The sequence below is a fragment of the Tinamus guttatus genome, unplaced genomic scaffold (genome assembly GCF_059628265.1).
Source record: "Tinamus guttatus ecotype Peru unplaced genomic scaffold, ASM5962826v1 Tinamus_guttatus_pri_ptg001356l, whole genome shotgun sequence".
Classification (NCBI taxonomy): domain Eukaryota; kingdom Metazoa; phylum Chordata; class Aves; order Tinamiformes; family Tinamidae; genus Tinamus; species Tinamus guttatus.
Window position 1 is genome coordinate 6771 of NW_028289890.1, and position 18359 is coordinate 25129.

The window sequence follows — 18359 nt, forward strand, 5'->3', positions numbered from 1 at the left end:
GTCTCAAGTGAGACTAACTGACAACCCTCATTTATTATGACTGTGTAGGTTTAATTGGGTTGACATAGGATTTGGAGTTTGTGAAAGGAGGAGCAGGTTGAAGATTTTTCAGGAAAAAAAAATTGAGAGGGGGAAGATTAGGGAGAGGAGAAAGGGAGGAAGGGAAAGTAAGAGTAGATACGATGCCGAGCTGTTCTGTTGAGGCCCAAACATTTAGAAGGTGTTTTAATAACAATGCTTAAATGAGGGATTAGTTATTAAGCCATATGGTTTGTATTACAGCTCTCATCTTTTGTTTCCTGCTTATGCTGTCAAGCATTAATGTGATTGTTTTGATTCTTAATGTCTTAATGCATCATTCCTCCCCGTGCATTAGGCTAATAACTTTGGGCCTCTTAAGGGCAGTGTCTACATTCATTACCTTTTCTGTTCTGGCTGACCATAGGAGTTGAAATGAGTGACTTAAAAATACCTACATGCTCCAACATTTATGCAGCCAAACATCGAGATAATTGAGGAAATGTGAAGTGCATTAAGGGCTGCTGACTTCCACTGTGCTGATGACATGCATGTAGTGCCTAGGTTAGCCTTCCCTGAGGCTTTTTATGAGCTCTTCTGGATAGATGAGGGTGGTTTGAGTTTGTTGCCTTAACTTTGGGCTAGCTTTCAGGTAGTTGCAAAAATTCAGGAAAAAGGTAGGTTAAAACTAACAGCAATTGATCACTCTTTTGACATGTTTTTATATTAGATGCCTTTTATACATTGATATAGGCTACCTTTTGAGTAAAAAGAATAGTAACAACCCAGTAATTTATGGTTCTGCTGGTCGTCTTTCCCGTTTCATTGTGCTACCACTGTTGTGAAGCCCTGAAGCTGGTGTGCTCGATTAAGGCTGAATTGAAAGGGCCTTTGCAATGCTTTGATCTTGAGTGTTTCTAAAACCAAACGTGCAGTTTCAAATAGTGGTAGTTTCACTTAATACGAGCACAGGTTCAGCCTATGTTCTGTCCACAGAAATGATGCACTGAATCGTATGTGAAAACTGCAAATCACTTACAGAGGCAGTGGGATGAATAGTAGTACATGAACGTGACATTATTGTCATTCCATGGTCACCCCAATTTATACGGTAGAAAAAGCAAATGCAGCAAGGTGGAAGGAGGATGAAAGGTGTGACGAGCTGTTCACAACATTAAAATGACCAGTGTCCGCTAGGGAGTCTGTTAGATATTCAACATGTCACTGAAACACTTGTGTGATGGGACTGCATTTGAGAAGGTGTCAATATGAAAGACAAGTAAATGATTTAAGTACAGGATATACCCAGTAGTATTGTCACACGGGCAGAAATGTAAATACACAACAGATGACACAATGGGAAGAGCCAGGATAGGAGCTTTAAGAGGAGACCTAGCACGTATGTGGGGCAATGTTCCCAAGGACATTATACAGGTGGTTGGTCTGGGTGTTTTGGCTGTCCTCCCACCCTCACACCCCGCTGGCTCAGATGCCAGAACAGAAAGTGCCCAGTGTATCTGCAAGCAAACAGAAAGTGCCCAGTGTATCTGCAAGCGAACTGGGGGTGTTAGAAGCAGAAATGCAACAGAGACTTGAAGGGGCTGAAGTATTCGACCTGTTGAACACAAGATGAGCCCTGGACAGATAATGCGTGTTGTTTAAGCACAAGAATTGTGTGTGCTCAACCCAGAGTGGGTTTTGTAGTTCAGTTCTGTTACATGAGCAGTGATATGTCATGTTGCTTGGCAGCCTCTTGCATGGCTGTGATGAAAATGCTCGTGAGATGGAGAGCTGCAGCCCTCGGCGAGGCCAGGCCAGCGCTGCCGTTCTCCGTTCACTGTGTCCCGTGGCGATGTTGCTGTGGATCGGGTCCTGTGTTTAGTTATTGAGGATCTGTGAAGTGCGAAGGCAAAACAACATCGTTCCTGTGAGCGGCAACGTTTCCTTGCTGCCCGCGCGCCCGGAGCCGGGTGGGCAGGCTCCAGAGCGGTGCGGACACGGGCGCCCCGCTCCCTGCGGAGCATCCGCGGGCTGCGTCCGGGCGAGGAGCCGAGCCGAGCCGTGCGGGCGGCTCCGTGAGCTCCCCCGCCGTCTGCGCACAGCTCATCAGTTCTGCAGAGCGCGGCGTTTCCGCAGAGCTCTGCACTCCTCTTCACCCACAGAGCTGCCTCGTGCACAGGTGTGGGCAGCATGTAGAGGATTAGAGGCTTGTTTCCCTTCAAAGCCAGCCCTGTCCGTTTGAATGAGTGTCTCCTCCGGCGAGGCCTCCCTGCGCGTGGAAGCCGGAGGTCGCTTCTCCAGACAATAGCACCGAGTCACCTCCCGCGCTGCCGTGCGCGGGGCGCCCGCGAGAGGGGCTGCAGCCTCTGGCGGCGACGAGCTCAACGGCGAGGAATTCATGCCAGCTCTTTCCATTTGCTTATTAATAGGGTCTGTGTCTCGTGCTCCAAGGGGATTGTCCCTTCTTTTGAATTGCTAGCGGGGAAGCACTCAAGCATTCACTCAGTGTAAATGGAGAAAAATGGGGAAGGAGAGAAAAGTGTTTTGGGAAAGATGGGCGAATGTCTTCCAGAATGAAAGTCTAGGGACCTGACTGTGCGGAAATGCAGGTCCTCTCGTTCCAGTAATTTGGCTGAGGCCCCCGGGCCTCTGCAGCCGGAAGGCGGGCGATCTGCGCGGTCTGGCGTTGCCAGCCCCGCGGCACCGGGAAGGGGCCCGGACGCTGCCGCCTGGGCTGGAGGGACGGACGGGGGACTCGGACGATGCCAGGACTGCAGGGCTCCCAGATATCGACTCCTCTTCCTCACTGGGTGATCTGTGAACATGGTTAATATTCTCTACGGCTCATGCTCGTGACTATGTCGATCAGTGTTGAGCTCCTTATTTAAATTCATTTTAATTCTCGGTTTTTACTAAGTCCTTTAGGTTGCTTTGGAGATTCGGCTTTGTGGTAGCTGTTTCCCCAGAAATTCTTGTCATTTAACAAACAATTGTGCCTTCATGTTGAAGATACTCCAGTTTCAGTGCAAAAAAGACTTACTTCTGTCTATTGAAGGCTTTTTTAATAGCATTGTGGGATAATTTAGGCTGGAAAGGATGTCTGAAGGTCATCTGCTCCAATCCCTCACTCCCAGCAGGGCCAGCCTTAAAGTTAGATCATGTTATTCATGGTCTATAAATAGTTTTATATCAAATAAAACAGGCATAATCCCAAATAAAACACAAGATAAAAATATGAAAGTGTTTACATGGTCTACTTTGAATAGAGATTTTAGAGTTCAAATTCTGTTGCTTCTCAGTGGTTTTTCATGTACCTGGACAAACTTTATAAAGGTTATCTGGACACCTTAATAGTGTTGTTAATTTGACCATTTTGGAACCCCCAAATTAATATACATTGGGAACCTGGACACTGACTCTCATTCTACAGACTTCAGCTCTGCCTTAATGAGGTCTCGTCCTTAGATTGCTGAAATTCCTCACACCAGCATGACACTCTCGGGTGACTGTTCCCGTTTACTGGGTAAGTGGATGAGCTTTCAGGTGCTGTTGGCTACAAACTCATGGTTTTAAATGTGGACCGAAAATGGCCAGGTTGTGATGCAGCAAGGGAAAGGTTAGATGCGTTTTCCTGTATGTGTCGTAGCCCTGCATTGACAAACGTGCGTAAGAGCACGTAGCACGGGGCAGCGGCGTCGTGTAGATGACGTCGGGGATGCGGGTTTGCCTTCGGATAACGTTCTGCCGCGTGGCGATGCGATGCGATGTGTCCAGCGCCAGGTACCAGCCCTTGTTCACATCTGGTTTTATTTGCTGTGCTGGACATCCATGGGCGATGTGAACACAAGCTGGATAAACCTGCGTATTATTCTTGATATTCCATTGGCAAAATAGTGACATCTTATAAAGCAGAAAATGTAATGAGTTAATTAAGGAAGAACTGTCTATGATTTCCTCTTACCTTTTACTCCCCCCACCGCGTGCGGGTCTGTGCGGCGGCGCTGCCTCTTGCCCTGTGCCAGGATGATTAATGGTGCTACCACAATGAGGTCAATTAGCCGGGGCGGCTGGAAGCTGGAAGGTGGAGTGTGTTTCTTTATTGAACGCTGCATTCGCACTCCAGACCGTGACCTGGGCTGCAGTGATTTATTACAGGGGCAGTGTTTTGATCACTTACCTTCAGTACCTTACCTTGGCTTCAGAAATCGGGTTTTCACTGTCAATTAAAATCCGGGAAAAGAAATCCATTCAAAATCTGAAATGTGGACCCCAACCAAAGATGGGGAACCTGATGGTGGTTTTCCAAAAAAAATCTCTGTAAGCCTGAGAGAACCAAGAAATCCGATGATATTCTGTCTGTGACAAAAAATTGCGTCCATTGGTGAACTTCTACAGTCTATTTTCTAACTAAGTTGGAATAGAGGAATGAAACCTGCCCTAACAAATGTTGAAGGGGTGCTAGGAAAATAAAAAACTTCCTTCCCTCCCCCATTTGAAGAACACTGGACATTACATTTAGCTCATCCCATCTATTAGAAGCAAAAATCTGTGGTTAAGCTGATGCAAACGCTCTCCTGTATCAAAGAATAGACTAAACAAGATAGAACCAACAGTTTAAAAATGACATTTAAGTGAATTTCCACTAGGATTTATCAAGAACGGTAGAATACCAGGCAGAGTCATCAGAGCTACAACCCAGCAGTGAAGTTCCGCTCACTGCCGGCAAATCTTTTCTGTTGTTCCCAAGACAAACGCAATAGCATTTTTCCCAGGATCTTCATGAAATTTAGTAGTAATTTTTTTCCTCCAGTAGACTCTTCTTAGGCTTTAATTGCTTCTGCAATTCGAAATATGTGCAGTTAAGTTTCCCTTTTTTATTTTTTATTTTTATTTAAAAAGTCTTCTTCTCCGATATGTTTTAGGGCAGTTTCTGCGACCTGCTGTTTCCTGCCCGTAGCCTCGTGTCGGCCCAGCTCCTGCTGGTCTCTAGCAGACCTCTCCGTTGGGTGTCTTTGGGCCCTGGCCCGGCAGCGCTGGCGGCAGCCGCGCGCGGTCGAGCTCTCGCGTGGCAGCCGCGCGGGGCTCCCCCTTGCCCCGGGGAGCTGCTTCCTGCTGTCTGCTCTGAGCCCACAACACGGGAAGACCCCGCACCGATGCCTGGGTCCGACGTGCAGCGGGAGCGGCCTCCAGGCTGCCCCATCACCTTTCCTCGGGGTATTCCTGCAGCCCAAAGGGCTGTAAGGACGGCAGGGCGCTAGGTGCAGCCTTCCAGCACGGCCCTGCGCGGCCGCGTCGCGGAGCACCGCGCAGCACCCTGCAAGAGCCGCTGCTGACGGCAGCCAGATTGCCAAGGGTCATGGACAGCTTTGGCGAGGAGGCGCAGCGCAGCCTGCCTGCGCTCCGGGCGTTAATCACACGTGGCTATTTGCCGTGTGAGTATGTTTAAACATGAAATCACCTACGTAGAGGAAAAGCACCTATAGAAAGACGCTAAAATGTTATTACTTTCAGCCTTTAATTGTAGTGAGTGAGCACAGCCCCTTGCTCACAATAAATAAATTTTCCCTGGATATCCTAATTACAGGAAATGAAGTACATTTTGTAAGCATAATAGAATATACTTTTTATGTATACATTTTCATATCTCTCTGAGATGTTCTCTGTCTCAAAGCCTATGGTAGCATGTTTAAAAATGCCTTTTTGTGAGTTGCAATCTGTGGTCTTGACTGGAAGCAAAGGCAGCATCCTGCTGCTGAAAATGAAGGAAAAGAAACCTGAGTAGAAAAGAATATTATAATGAATTTCCAATTTTTGTGACATTGCTGCAGAAATTCATTGATGATTGCAGCCAAACAACTGGATTCCATAAGATTGCTTGAAATCTCCATGCCTGAAATAACCTATGGAAAGAATCTAGGTCGGATCCCGCAGGTTTTGCAGGGTTACTGGTATAGGTAGGTTTGTCTCTGCCAGGCTTCCCTGGAGGGCACAGGACGTCGCGTCCGCCTTGGCAGGCGCACAAGGGCGCCCAGGCGGGCGGCGGGCGCCGCGACGGTCAGCGACGGCCCCCGGGCACCGCGCCGATCCCGGGCACCGCGCCAGCTGCCGCGGCCTCCGCTGCCTCTCTGCGAGGGGTCTCCGTGGGGCCTTGGGAAGAGCCGCTGCGTTGGGAGAGGGTTTCCAGGTGCTTTGGGCGCTCCTGTTGCTGACCAGGCCTCCCAGTAAAGGCAGGACCTTTCTCTTGCGTTAATAGAATTGATTTTTTTCCATGCCTGCTCTGGCTCTCTGTCTGTTAAGGTTTGTTCTGTGTTCATTCTCTTTCTGTCTTTATTCATTCCTTTCCTCCCCCTGTTACCTCTCACCTATTTTTCAGATGAAATTTTATATTTCAGAGATCCTTCTCAGACTTAAAGGGAAAAAATAACCAAATGCAAACTGCTAATCCTAACATCAGAAGAAGGTTTTCTTTCTTTCATTATGATGTTGATGAAAATTATTATTATTTGGAAGAAGGTGGTAAAAAAGAGAATTTGTCATTATTGTATAATTTAAAATTGCACAGCCTACAGCCCACAAAACAGAGCATGTAATTACACACTTACTAGAGGTAACAGCAGTGCTGATAATTATTCTTTACACAGGAGAATCTCGCTGATATCCCAGAGTCGGAAAGTGGGAACTACAATATCTTTAATACCATCCTTAGAGACCCTCATAAGCAGAAGAGAAGTATGAGGAGGCACACAGGGTCCAGAGCAATATCTTCATCGCGCCAGAATGTCAGGGGCTTTAGTACAGCAGAAATCAATAGATTCAAGTACATTTTTTTTGAGGTACAATATTTTTTTATGACCCTACCTACAGAAAGTACAGCAAAGCCAGAGGTACAGCACTGGTAGGAAACAAACATTTTGAATGGGAGCCGTGTCCGTTTAGAAGAATAGTGAGCTAAGATTTATTCCTTTATTTATTTATTTATTAAGATTTCTTCTGCCAGCATGTGTTAACCGTCTCTGGGCTGTACCCTAAAATTTCTTTTTCTTTGGCATTAAATACCCAGATTATTTTCCTAAAGTTCCCCCTCCTTTTTTTTCTTTTTAATATATTGCTCTCTAGTTGTTCTCTCTCCATCTTGTTTACCATTTTGTCTTCTTAATTTAAATAACAATAATTGAGATTTGACCTACCTTTGGTGTAATGGGGAGTGTGGCGTTACACTTGGTGATTGCACTAAGCTAGAAATAATCTGATAGAGAATCTTCCCTGTCCCTATTTTTTTTCAGTAGTTTATTTAAATCAGTGTGTCTTATTGAGCAAACATTACTCCCCATACTTTGCTACATGGCGTTTTATTTTGCAGGTAATTGAGTTGGCTTTTGAGGAATGAAACCTATTTACTATGGAAACAATCAGAGCAAAACTTTTTCCAGTGTTTTGCCGTTTCCCTTTGTGTAGTTGGCACAAAACGAGGGAACTTCAGCTTTCCATCCAAGCCATTGATGATGAAGCGGGGTGCCTGCGCCCGGCGTGAGGCGGAGCCGCCGCCGCTGCCCGTCCAGCGAGAAATCAGGGACATAAAGTTAATTAAAAGAATCTGATCTTAATGTCATTAATAACAAGCTTAAAATGACATCAAGATCTTCAGAAGTTGGTTTAAAAGGGAAATTAAACTGTTCGCTCCCCCTTTTTCTATTGACCATGAGCTAGTATGGCTTGATTGCATGACAGCAGGATTAATCGTGTGTTTCTCTCGTTGTTGTTGTTGTCTTCTTTTGCAAGCAACTTCCAATTTTTTCACATATTTCTGCTCTAATATCTGTATACAGGGCGGGTGGAATTATGGTGGAAATGAAACACGTGGGAGCTCCGTGTTTCTGCTCCGGATGAGCTGGGTTCCTCAGCGAGCAGCAGGAGAGGAAGTGGAAAGGGTCAGACTTTCTGGCAGGTAGTTGTTCGTGTTTGGACACTGGGAGCTGAAGCGCTAGCTCAGACCCAGGCTGCCCGTTGGCCCCTCCTGACCCACTTAACCGCTCTGCCCCTCGGCCTCGCGCGCGCCGGGGTCGGCGCTTTGGCAGGGTTTAGCGTGAGGGTCTCGGCTCTTCTCTGATCAGGAAAGCAAAACAGATCAAAGTGTCTTGAATTGGTTCTAAAATAGTAACTGATGAAAAAAAAGAAGAGGAAGCCAAGCACTGTAGTAGTCAAGACACAAATGACATCATTTTTATTTGCTCCCAAAATCTTGATATGGCTGAGAAAGTTAAAGCTGTTGAGAACCTCAGCTCTCTGCACCTACAAAGTAGGATAAATGGGCCTTTGGTAACTGTAAAACACCACTTTGTCTTGCAAGTTTTTAGGATTCTTCTTGAGGTTTATTAATAGTGATAGATCCAAAATGAAGCAGAGGCTCAGGAGCTGGAGCAATCCCTGTATGAGTTTAAAACCCATTGGAATCACCCAGAGCCGCTCTGTTTTGCTGATAGCCGCCTGTGTGCCTTTGTTTGGTGATCTGCAGGACGGGTCATAGATGAAAGGCTGCTCGATCCGAGAGCTCTGGCTTCAGTAGTGCCTTTGCTGCAGGTTCCCTGTGTGACCTTGAGCAAATCTCAAAACCTGCCTGTGCCTCCACTCGCTGTGACTTAGTGCAGTGCAGACCTTGCCCGTCCTGCGCTCCTGCAGCCGGGATGGAGGCTGCGGGACGAGCGCTGCCCGGAGCCCGTGTCTCCGGCGACGTCCTCGCGTTTCAGAGCGGCTCCGCGGCCGCTCCGGGCCGTGGCACCCGCGGCGCTGCGCCCGACGCTCATGGGCTTCTCCCCGGGCTGGAGGTTGTGGCCCCGAGCAAGCTGCTCTTACCGCATTAATGCAGGCGTACAATCATGGTCATGGCTGCGCTGATATCTCTCTTTGCCTTTTCATCTGGATTATATCTTGGTGTTTTGTGATTCCCATGTTATAATACTAATTACTATTATTTCACACTTCATAACATTTTGGTAACTGTAATGCCCTAGGGTTCCAAAGTTGTCTATTACATTTTAGCCCAGAGGAAACTTAGCATCCAGGTCCAACTTCCATCCCCAAATATGAATTTATATTAGAAATTCTGATGGATCCTGCCTGGGATTGGTGTGGCTCTGACAGAATATTGTAAAACACTGACTTTGTTACACAGTGAGATTGGGAAATTCCTCCCCCCCCTTTTCTTTTGTGTAAATCTGTTTTCACCACAGGAGCACATGCTGTCTCTTCTGGCTACAACACTACTTACTAATTCATCGATTCATCTTTAATGAGGCCCCCTGCCAATGTTTAAATAGCATTCGGAACAAAGAAAAAGGCAACATTTCCAAAACAGCTGCTTCTCTCCATTCTTGACATATCAGCCTTTCAGAATATAAAGTTTTTTTTTTTTTCTTCCCTAAAATTGGTAATTTATAATTTAGGTGTAGCTTTATAATTAATTGTTTGCAGGACAGAGGAAACATAGAAAGAGATGAGGGGGGCGAGTAAAGTATCCCTCTGGCTGTTAAGATACACGAAACCACCGCGGGCTCTGTGGATGGCACTGGCGTTGCAGATAGAGCGAGGGGAGAAGCTTCCTCTGCAGTCAGTAGTAGTTTGCTGTACGTTGTGGTTAGGTGCAAAGACAGGACAGAGCAAAGTCTCCACGCCCCGTCCGCGCAGCCTTGCTGCGTTGCGAGCGCAGCCCTGGTCACCCCCGCGGCGGCCGAGCCCTGTCGCTCCTTGTGGTGGTAGCGCACATAAATCAGTGAATAGTTCAATACCCACGTGCCATCCAAACTGCAAGACCAATGTTTGCAAGGAACCCCAAACAGAAGGGGCAAAGTCTGTTGAAAAGGGAGAATTTGTGTACTCAAATTAATGTTGCATCTAATTCATTTTTCAAAAGGTTGTTTTATGTTAAGTAATAGCAAAAGTCCTACAGCCTCAGCACACACATGCACATATGCACGCAGAGCCTCTCGTGGAAACAACAAACCAAATGAAAGCAGTTTGGAGGCATTTCCTGGGAAAAAGATTCATGATTCTGTTTCCATGGAAGCGACAGCACATCCCAAGTGGCAGCGCGAGCTGACAGAGCGCAGCTAGGAGAGCTCAAGTGCCATCTTCTAGCTGGGGAGCGGAGCGGGGCGCAGAGATGGGAGAACTGCTTTTAAGCAGAACACAGAGAATTTAAAAGGACACATGGACATATGGTTAAAATGGAAAGTCGGAGGTGCCTGTTGGTTCTCTGCTTTGCCATTAACTTCCTGTCTCCCTTTGGGCTTCCCGCGTCCCTTGGGCAACTGGCATAAGGCGTCTTCCAGCTCCCGTGGATATCAATAATTGATCGCGCAGGGCCGTCGCTGTCCTGGGCAGGCTGCAGCCTTTCCTCCCTGGCACCGAAGCAGTCGGTGCTGTTTCGAGTTCAAGGCAGCCTAGTTTGCCTGTTGAGCTGCTCCCGTAGCAGGAAACGCTCTCTGGTTTGTTTAGTTCAGGAGCTCTTCAAGAGCTCCCTGTGCGGAGCCCGGCACAGGAACGTTTAAATCAGCGACCAGCAGCTTCATGGGGCTAAAGATGGGGCACCCTGGGCGCAGCTCATTACAAAGACCGTGTTTGTTTTGCTGTCATCTTGCAGGTTCCACCTTCTAATTCTTCACCTCTTTCAACCTGAAAAAAAGAGTCTAGTTGGATCAGAAAAGATTTTTCTGTGTAATATTTTAGGGGCACAGAGAGCAGACTGCTGCACAACTCTGTTGTTTTACAGAAATAATTTGTCATAAGTTTGGCCAAGGCTCAGTTTGACTGCTATTTTAAGCAGCTGTTTGGCTGCTGCTTGGTTTGGCCGCTGGGATGAGGAATACCTTAAAATCTGTCATGTTCTCCATAGTGTGCTAGGGTGTCTTTTGGGGAGGTTGGCTTCAATCGAGCACAGATTTGCGAGCTCAGCGCAAGCGGCGGTTGGTGCCAGTCTGCTCGTGCCGAGGTCGGCCTGGCCGAGGAGGTGCCTTTGTGCGGGCCCTGCTGGTGGGCGCCGTGCTGGCGCGGCGCTCCGCTCTCCGGTGCCGTTTTGTGGCTCCGGCAGCGCGTTGCGCCGACGCGAGGGCTCCCTTTCGCCCTCAGGTGGCTCCCGGCTCCCCGGGGCTTCCTTGCGGATGCTGCAGGAAGGGGTCCGCCTGGGTTTGTTTTTTATATCCGTGCTATGCAAGGTTTTGGCTCTCTGCGCCAAAGGAGAAGGCAGGTTACTACTACTTAAAAGAAATATTTTTAATAGCATATTGTTGATTTTCTTTTTTCTTGGTGCAACAAGTTCCATTCTTGATAGATATAGTAGAATATGGGGTGAGTTTATGTGACTAGATTAGTGTAGAAATAATGAGACAGTTGAATTAACATTTTAATAACATTTTAATCTCTGTATAGTTCAGCCACCTGGAGTTTGGCTTTTCTTTTGACTGATTGAATGAAATACACATAATTTATCATATTTCTTTTCTTTCTCATACTGTATACATTAATGCAACATACAGAGCAGTATCACATGGCCAGCAGTATCTATGAAATGGAACCAAGTCTGCATATGTGACTGCCGTGATTTGGTTTAGATTCCTCATCCCCCAGCATTCAGTGACCTTTATGGGGGGTGACAGAAGATAGTCCATGGATTTTGGTTTTTATTTTGCTTCCCCTCTCAAAATAAAACAAGCTGTAGAGCCCTCTACACCCCCCTATACCTCTAAAGGGGAAAGGGGTAATTTTGCAAATGGTTGGATATAAGCAGGTTAACACAGAACTGCAGGGTCGAACCCTTTCCTTCACCGCCGCTCTCCTGTGTTGTTATGATGTGCAGTTTGGAGCTGGTAGGAGACATATGCATGTTGATAAAGGGCCAGGGAGTTCTAAAATTGTTTTCACATTTATATGTAAAGCAATTGCAGATTTTTCTCTGCCTCATAACTTGAGAAATGGAGCAGACATCCAGGAAGTCTTACTTTTTATTTCACTCTAGTAGACTTGTAAAGCATGCAGCTCTGGTGTACACTGCAACAAGAGTCAAATGAAACTTGTTTTTTTTTTTATTTTTTATTGCAGTACTTGTAGCCCCTTAATGCAGGCAGATACCTTTGGAGCAGGGAAGGGGGTAAGTGCCAGAACAGCCGCGAGTGCCTTGGTTGCCCGCAGAGCCGCGTTGGCCAGGAGCAGCGCGGCAGCCCCAGCGTCCCAGTGCGCTCTCCGTCCGGGTGGCTCCGTTCTGTCATCTCGGCAGCGCTGGCGAATGCAATTTACATCCCCTCTAATTGTTGCTTGCAAATGGCTTAGTAAAACACCTCTCCAAGCCTGCATGTTCTTTCCTAGGGTCTAATTAATTCATCTCAGTGTGTTTTGCTTAGTGTTCATTCTGCAAAGGTGCTAAGTCTTGTAAGCAGAGGGAAAGAATCTGAACAGATTTGTTTTCACATTCTACATTGCAAAGCTGGTGGAATCAGACCGAGCAGCTCCGGGCTGCAGAGGGGGATGTCTCTGCAGCGCTTGGTGCAGGGGAGCAGAGCCGCGCGCCGCAGCGCCCGCCCGGACGAGGGGCTGCAGCCCCCCATCCATCATCAGTAATTAATGACCTGCTGCTCATCTGAGGCTCGTGTTTCTGTGCGGGCGCTTGGTGAATGAACGTGGTAGCTTATAGCCCCCATCGAGGGAAGGGGCAGAGGTGAAGGTGAGCAATGCGGCCTGCCCGCGTCTTCCATCTGTCACAGGTGGATGGGACCCCGCGCTGGAGATGGGCTGCTGCTGTTCCACCATTGTCTGTGAGGGACAGAGAGACTCACTGAACACAGTGTCTCCTGAAAGGTAGGAGCGTGTCCTGCTGCCTCTGAGCCAATTTCCTAGCTGGATCCCTCCTCTTTCAGTTTTGGGCATAGTTAATGCTCACGGATGAGGAGACACTGAAGTGCTGCACGCTGCTGTCCTGGACATGCCAAGGAGCTGCCGCAGGGCCAAGGCCTCAGAGGTTTCCTTCCCCCAGAAGCTGCCTGCAGTGTCCCCTAACGCACGAGGGGAGCAGTGACTGCGCTGCGGGTGAGCAGGAGAGCTCCAGTGCAGTCCTGCGTCTTACGTACCGAGTTCCGCAGATGCCCTTTTTATTAAGGGGAAGCCTTGTGGGGTATTTATGAGGAGGAAAAAGTTGAGGGGTTATAGGAAAGGGGAGCAGCATGTCCCTGTGTTCATTTGCAAGTCACCTGGCATATGCTCCCTGTACAAATGATGCTAATGGTTCTGTTTCTGGGTATTCATATGTACATCCAGGTGACAACATATCTGAAGTCTCTGAGATGAAAAATGTCAGTCTGGGCCAGGAAGAGTGTTTGATTTCGTTCCAGGCATAAAGTAACAAATTGCCAGCATCTCCAGAAATAGGCCTCTGTCACTTTTGCATGTCACTTTTAAGTGCCTTATTGATATTTTTATGGATTTTTATTATACAGCTTGTTATGCAGCAAGAACAACCATGCCAGGTTCTTGGGGAGCAGCAGGCAGGGGGGCCTAAACTATAATAAGAACTTGTACACTCATGGTTTTAATGTCTTTTAGTTCAAAGCAAGGAGTTGATGTGATCTTTCATCATCTCAGCTGTTGTTTACCAGCTTCCTACAGATGCTGTTTGAACTAACAAACCCCACATTTCCTGGTTGGAGCGAGTAATTCCCTCCGGAGATGCGATCCGTTCACTGGGAGGCTTAGCAGTCCTGACTGAACGATGCCACTAACAAGAAGGGGATAAACCATCTAAATGGTTAGTATCACCTTTCAGTCAAGTAATGACTAGCCAAATGAGTCTGGCTCAGCTTCAGTCCTGCTCAGTGCTTGCTGCTCTGAGGGAAAACAACCCACAGCAGGGCTGTATTTGGGGTCAATTTACTCCGTATATCAGAAACATATTTGTTTCTGATACAAGGATTTCACTTTGGCACTGATCTATGAAGAGCATTTTGTTTCCTAGCAGTGTATAAATTGAAATCTAGAAAATAGAGATAAGGAAAGAGCTGTGAGATCATCTATGCTGAGAGGATCTGAGCAAGTTCTTATTTAGGCCCCATGATCATGGTGTGTAATGGAGAAAATACCCTCAATCACAGACAGGTTCTATCTTTTCTTCCTCTGCTTCTTCCTTTTATTCCTTCCCCAGCCCATTTGCAGATTAAGAGGCTCCTCCTCTCTTAATATTTTCTAATGAAACAGAACTCTAAAACGAAAAGGAACTTTGCTTGGAAGCATGTGTGGGAAAATGACAAGAGTGTCTTGTTTCTAAAGAGCCAAGAATAATTTTTTCGTTGTTCAGGATGCCTGGCTACTTAGTGTATGTCAGAGACATGGGACCTTTATCAATCAAAGAGCCACTTTGTCACCAAATGGAATCTGTGACTTGCACTGAGATTAAACCCCATATAGGATCTGTGAAATAAGGGACTGATTCTCAGTTACATTAAGGCTCCTCTGTGCACCTACAGCAGCATAAAGGCCCCAAGACTTCTTTTTGTATCAGATCTTTCATAAAATCTATTCATTCAAAGTGCTTTAGGGTTAAAATTAATTCAGTTAATGAGTTAAATAACTGCCAAGGGAGAGAGAAATTAAGAGTCATGGGCAAGCGGGAAAAGAGATGCTTCCAGCTGAGTTTAGAAGAGAGCGTGAATGAGTGGAAGGGGAAAAGAGATGCAAAGAAGATGCACTTCTGGGCAGGAGCTGCAGAGGAAAAAGCTCTTATGCCCTGAGGGTCAAATTATGTGAGGGAAGGAGAAAGGGCCCTCAAATCAAGTGAGGGAAGGAGAAGGGCTGCCAATGGAAGTTGATTTAACACATATTAAAGAAGCAACAACATAAGCTAGGATTTTCACCCATTGTAGCTAGTTGCTATAAAGTCTGTACAGTCTGTGCAAACTTTCATCTTTTACTGTTTGTTTGTAATGTAATAGGACTTACTCATGGACATTCCCTCTGAATCAAGAAAAGACGTTTTAGAACCAAAAGGTTCTGTCTGGGTCTTGACACCATTTGAGCCAATCACAACTGCAGTAAGGAGAGTGTCTTAACCCTGGCCGTGCTGGCTGCAGGACTGTGGGTGCCGTGGGTGTTGTGGGTGCCGTGCTGTGCTGTGCCGTGCCGTGCTGTGTTGTGCCGTGCTGTGCACGGTGCTGCTCTGCGCTGGCCCTGGCCGTGCTGGGTGCTGTGCCATGCCGTGCTGTGCCGTGCTGTGCACGGTGCTGCACTGCTCTGCGCTGGCCCTGGCTGTGCTGGGTGCTGTGCCATGCCGTGCTGTGCCGTGCCGTGCCGTGCACGGTGCCGCAGAGCTCTGCGCTGGCCGCTGCCCCTCTGCATAGGGTGAGGCTCTGTGGTGCTCTCTTTTCTCCGTAGCGATGTATAGCCTGGACTGCACTTAGGTGACGCACTGGGAAGCCGACCCGAAGCGGTTCGGCAGTGCGGGTTTGCGTTCTGTCCGGATCCGCGCAGACCCGCTGCCTGGGGTGGTGCCGTCCCAGAGCCTGCCGTCTTCTACTATTTTGCATAAGTGCAGGCATTTATTTTCTTCTATTGAAAAGTTCCTTTTTTCTTTGATATCTTCTGATGATTATTTCTATTAATAAATTAGTTCTTATGGGCTAAAAATAATTTCCCTTTTAAGAAACAGAGTTAGCAGTTGTAAATTTCCCATTCCTCATAGTTTTGAGGAAAGAAAATTTGATTATTCCCACAAAATAATAATAAAAAGCTCTTATTAACCAGAAGCACGAAGGTTGCTCAGGCACGGATACTTGTGGACGAGCTCCTAGAAGGAGCTGCTAAAGGCTTGAAACACACTGAGCACCAAGCGTGGGAGCTGAGGTATCTCCTCAGGTTGTTGCTTCATTAAAATCTTGGAAGGAAGGGGGAACTGGAAGAGCTTAGCTACGAGAGCCCAGAACACAAAATGGATTATTTAGCTTTCATCAGGAGGATGGGTGAATTAACCATTGCTGCACCTGGATTCCTCTCTGTCTTTAGCAATTTGGCTTGCAAGACATTTAGATGCCTTTGAAAAATGTCTCCCACTCTTTTTCTTTTTTATGTTTTTCCCCCTCTGAAAAGCCTTTCCAAGCCTTTAATCATTTTTTGTTGGACTCCTCTGGATCTGAATCTATCATTGGTCTAGACAACAAAGAGTGTTGGAGCAGATGTTTTTCAAGTGTGCTGTTCTGTCCCGACTTTAATAGAATGTCTAGCTTCATGCGAGGCAGGACTTTATGTTAAGTGGTTCTGGACCTAAAAGAAACTGAGCTAAATCAAGCTTTAAACAACCCCCAGTTCCTTGCATGGTTAGACTGATGACATTCCTTACGCTTTAAGAAACCTCTGAGGCTCACAAACAGAAGTTTTACATTTAATAGCTCAGATACTAACAGCCTCGATTCATTTCCCTTGGTTTTACATCACTTCTCTATCCCGGTGCGATTCCAGTGCAAGGAGGTGCCTTGGAAGCTCAGAGAATAGTAAACGGGGTCTGGCTTTGCTCAGCAGAACTTGTTCGGGGCTTTACAAGAAGTTTGCAGACAAATTCATCTGACAAAATTTGGTTTAAAAAAAAAACAAAACAAAAACCCCTGAAAGCTCAAGTGCCCTGTTTGAGGAATGTAAATAAAACATGTCCTGGATATTCTCTTGGCTGGGGCAGAGCCGACCTTTGGATGCTGTAAGGGGGAATTTGCCCTCACTCCGTGTTCGCTGCTGCATCCCAGGTGGTGGGAGCCCTTTTGGGAGGGCAGCCAGGATGGACGGGGGGAGCCGTGCGCATCCGTGCCGTGTCGGGGCCGTGTCGTGTCCGTGCCGTGTCGATGCCGTGTCGGTGCCATGTCTGAGCCGTGTCCGTGCCGCACAGCTGGAGCGTCTCCCTCGACGTGTGCGTGCCCTGGGGTGGCTCCCGAGAGCCTCGTCCCGGCACAGGGCGCACAGCTCCAGTGAGCAGCCTGGGGAAGCCCTTCATGTTCCAGTGCAGTAACCTGGGGTCTCGGGCACCTCGGGCAGTGGTTCAATGTCCAGTTCCTAGCTGTGGATATCTGAGAATGGCCTCTCATTTAATACTGAGTTGTGACCCATCCTGTTACTGATGTCGAATGAACGATACTTTAAATGATGTCTCTAACCGAGCAAACGCGGAGCTTAGGGCGCTGCTTCGGACCCGGGAGGTTCTGGCTCTTTGGCTGCTCCCCTCTGCCAGCAGGGCCTGTGCTCGGAGCAGGGGGTGACAAGGGCGGGAGAAACCAGGGATCCCGGGAAGGGGAGAGGAGGAGGCCGGGCAGGACCGCGAGCAGGACCCCGGTGACGGGCAGACCTCGTCCTCCGCCTGCCGGCGCCCACGGAGCGCGGCCGCGACAGGCCGCGATGAGGAACGTGGTGCAGGGATGCAGGGGCTGGGATCCGGTGCCGGCCGCTGCTGAAAAGCTGTGCAAACCTGCCGAGGGAATGGGAGAGCTCGGAAAGCTCCGACTACCCCAGGCAGGATTGGGATTTCCGAAAGGCCGTGTCGAGGTCCCGCGGCCGGCGGGAGGCCCCGGTGCTCCGGGCTGCTCCGGCGGCGGGAGACGGGGCCGCGTTCCCGAATCCCGACACAGGAAGCTCTGCTGTTCAGTGACAGCTCTGCTGATCACGCTGGCCTCCAATGAAGTATTCAAGCTACCTGCAACTGCGTTTTTGTTTGAATAATGAGAAATTAGATGGATTGAGCCTTTCTGAGGAGGTCAGCTACAAGAAGTGCAGTGTATGGCAAACTCTTCAAGTGGTGTAAACTGAGGTAACTCCTAAAATTAGTGGAGTTATGCCAGTTTCCATCAGTCAAAGATCTGGCTTTCTATTCCCAGGCATGTTAAAGGTGTTAGTGTGCAAATGATTGCAAAATTCTTGCTGAAACGTCTTACACTCGGAGGCAGATCAGGTATCTGGTCCGGGGAGGGTACATCCATTGCTGTAAAAGGAAATAAAGGAGAGAAAATTGTGAAGTGTTAACTGACATTTTTAGAAGTTTTATAATGACAGGTCACATTCCCAAGGACTATAAAGTGGCAAATTTAACACCCATTATTCAAGAGGGGCAAAAAGATACAGCAAGCAATTACAGTTTAACACCAGTTGTGGGAAAAATATTAGAAACCATTTTATGGGATTTGGGAAGTGAACAGCTTGAAAAATGTAATTTGATTAGAGATGGCCAACGTGGGTTTTTAAAGCAGGTTTTAACTAACTTAGGATTCTTGCAAGATATTGCTGCCATGGGAGGCAGTGGGTGTTGATTGGATGGCACGTGCTTGAGTTAAACGTGC

At 47.6% G+C, this 18359-nt stretch overlaps 1 protein-coding gene across 1 annotated transcript in view; it reads right to left on the reverse strand.

Moving 5' to 3' along the window:
- Nucleotides 1-3680: 3680 nt before the first annotated feature.
- Nucleotides 3681-18359, reverse strand: part of LOC104569438 (EBF transcription factor 2) — a gene marked incomplete at its 3' end in the record, with an annotated part of 115671 nt that continues 100992 nt past the window's right edge. Inside the window, exons 17-18 of the mRNA XM_088539057.1 lie at nt 3980-4092; nt 3681-3836 (exon numbers count right to left, since the gene is read on the reverse strand). Of these exons, the coding sequence (XP_088395183.1) occupies nt 3681-3836; nt 3980-4092 (269 nt within the window). The remainder of the gene's footprint in view (nt 3837-3979; nt 4093-18359) is intronic.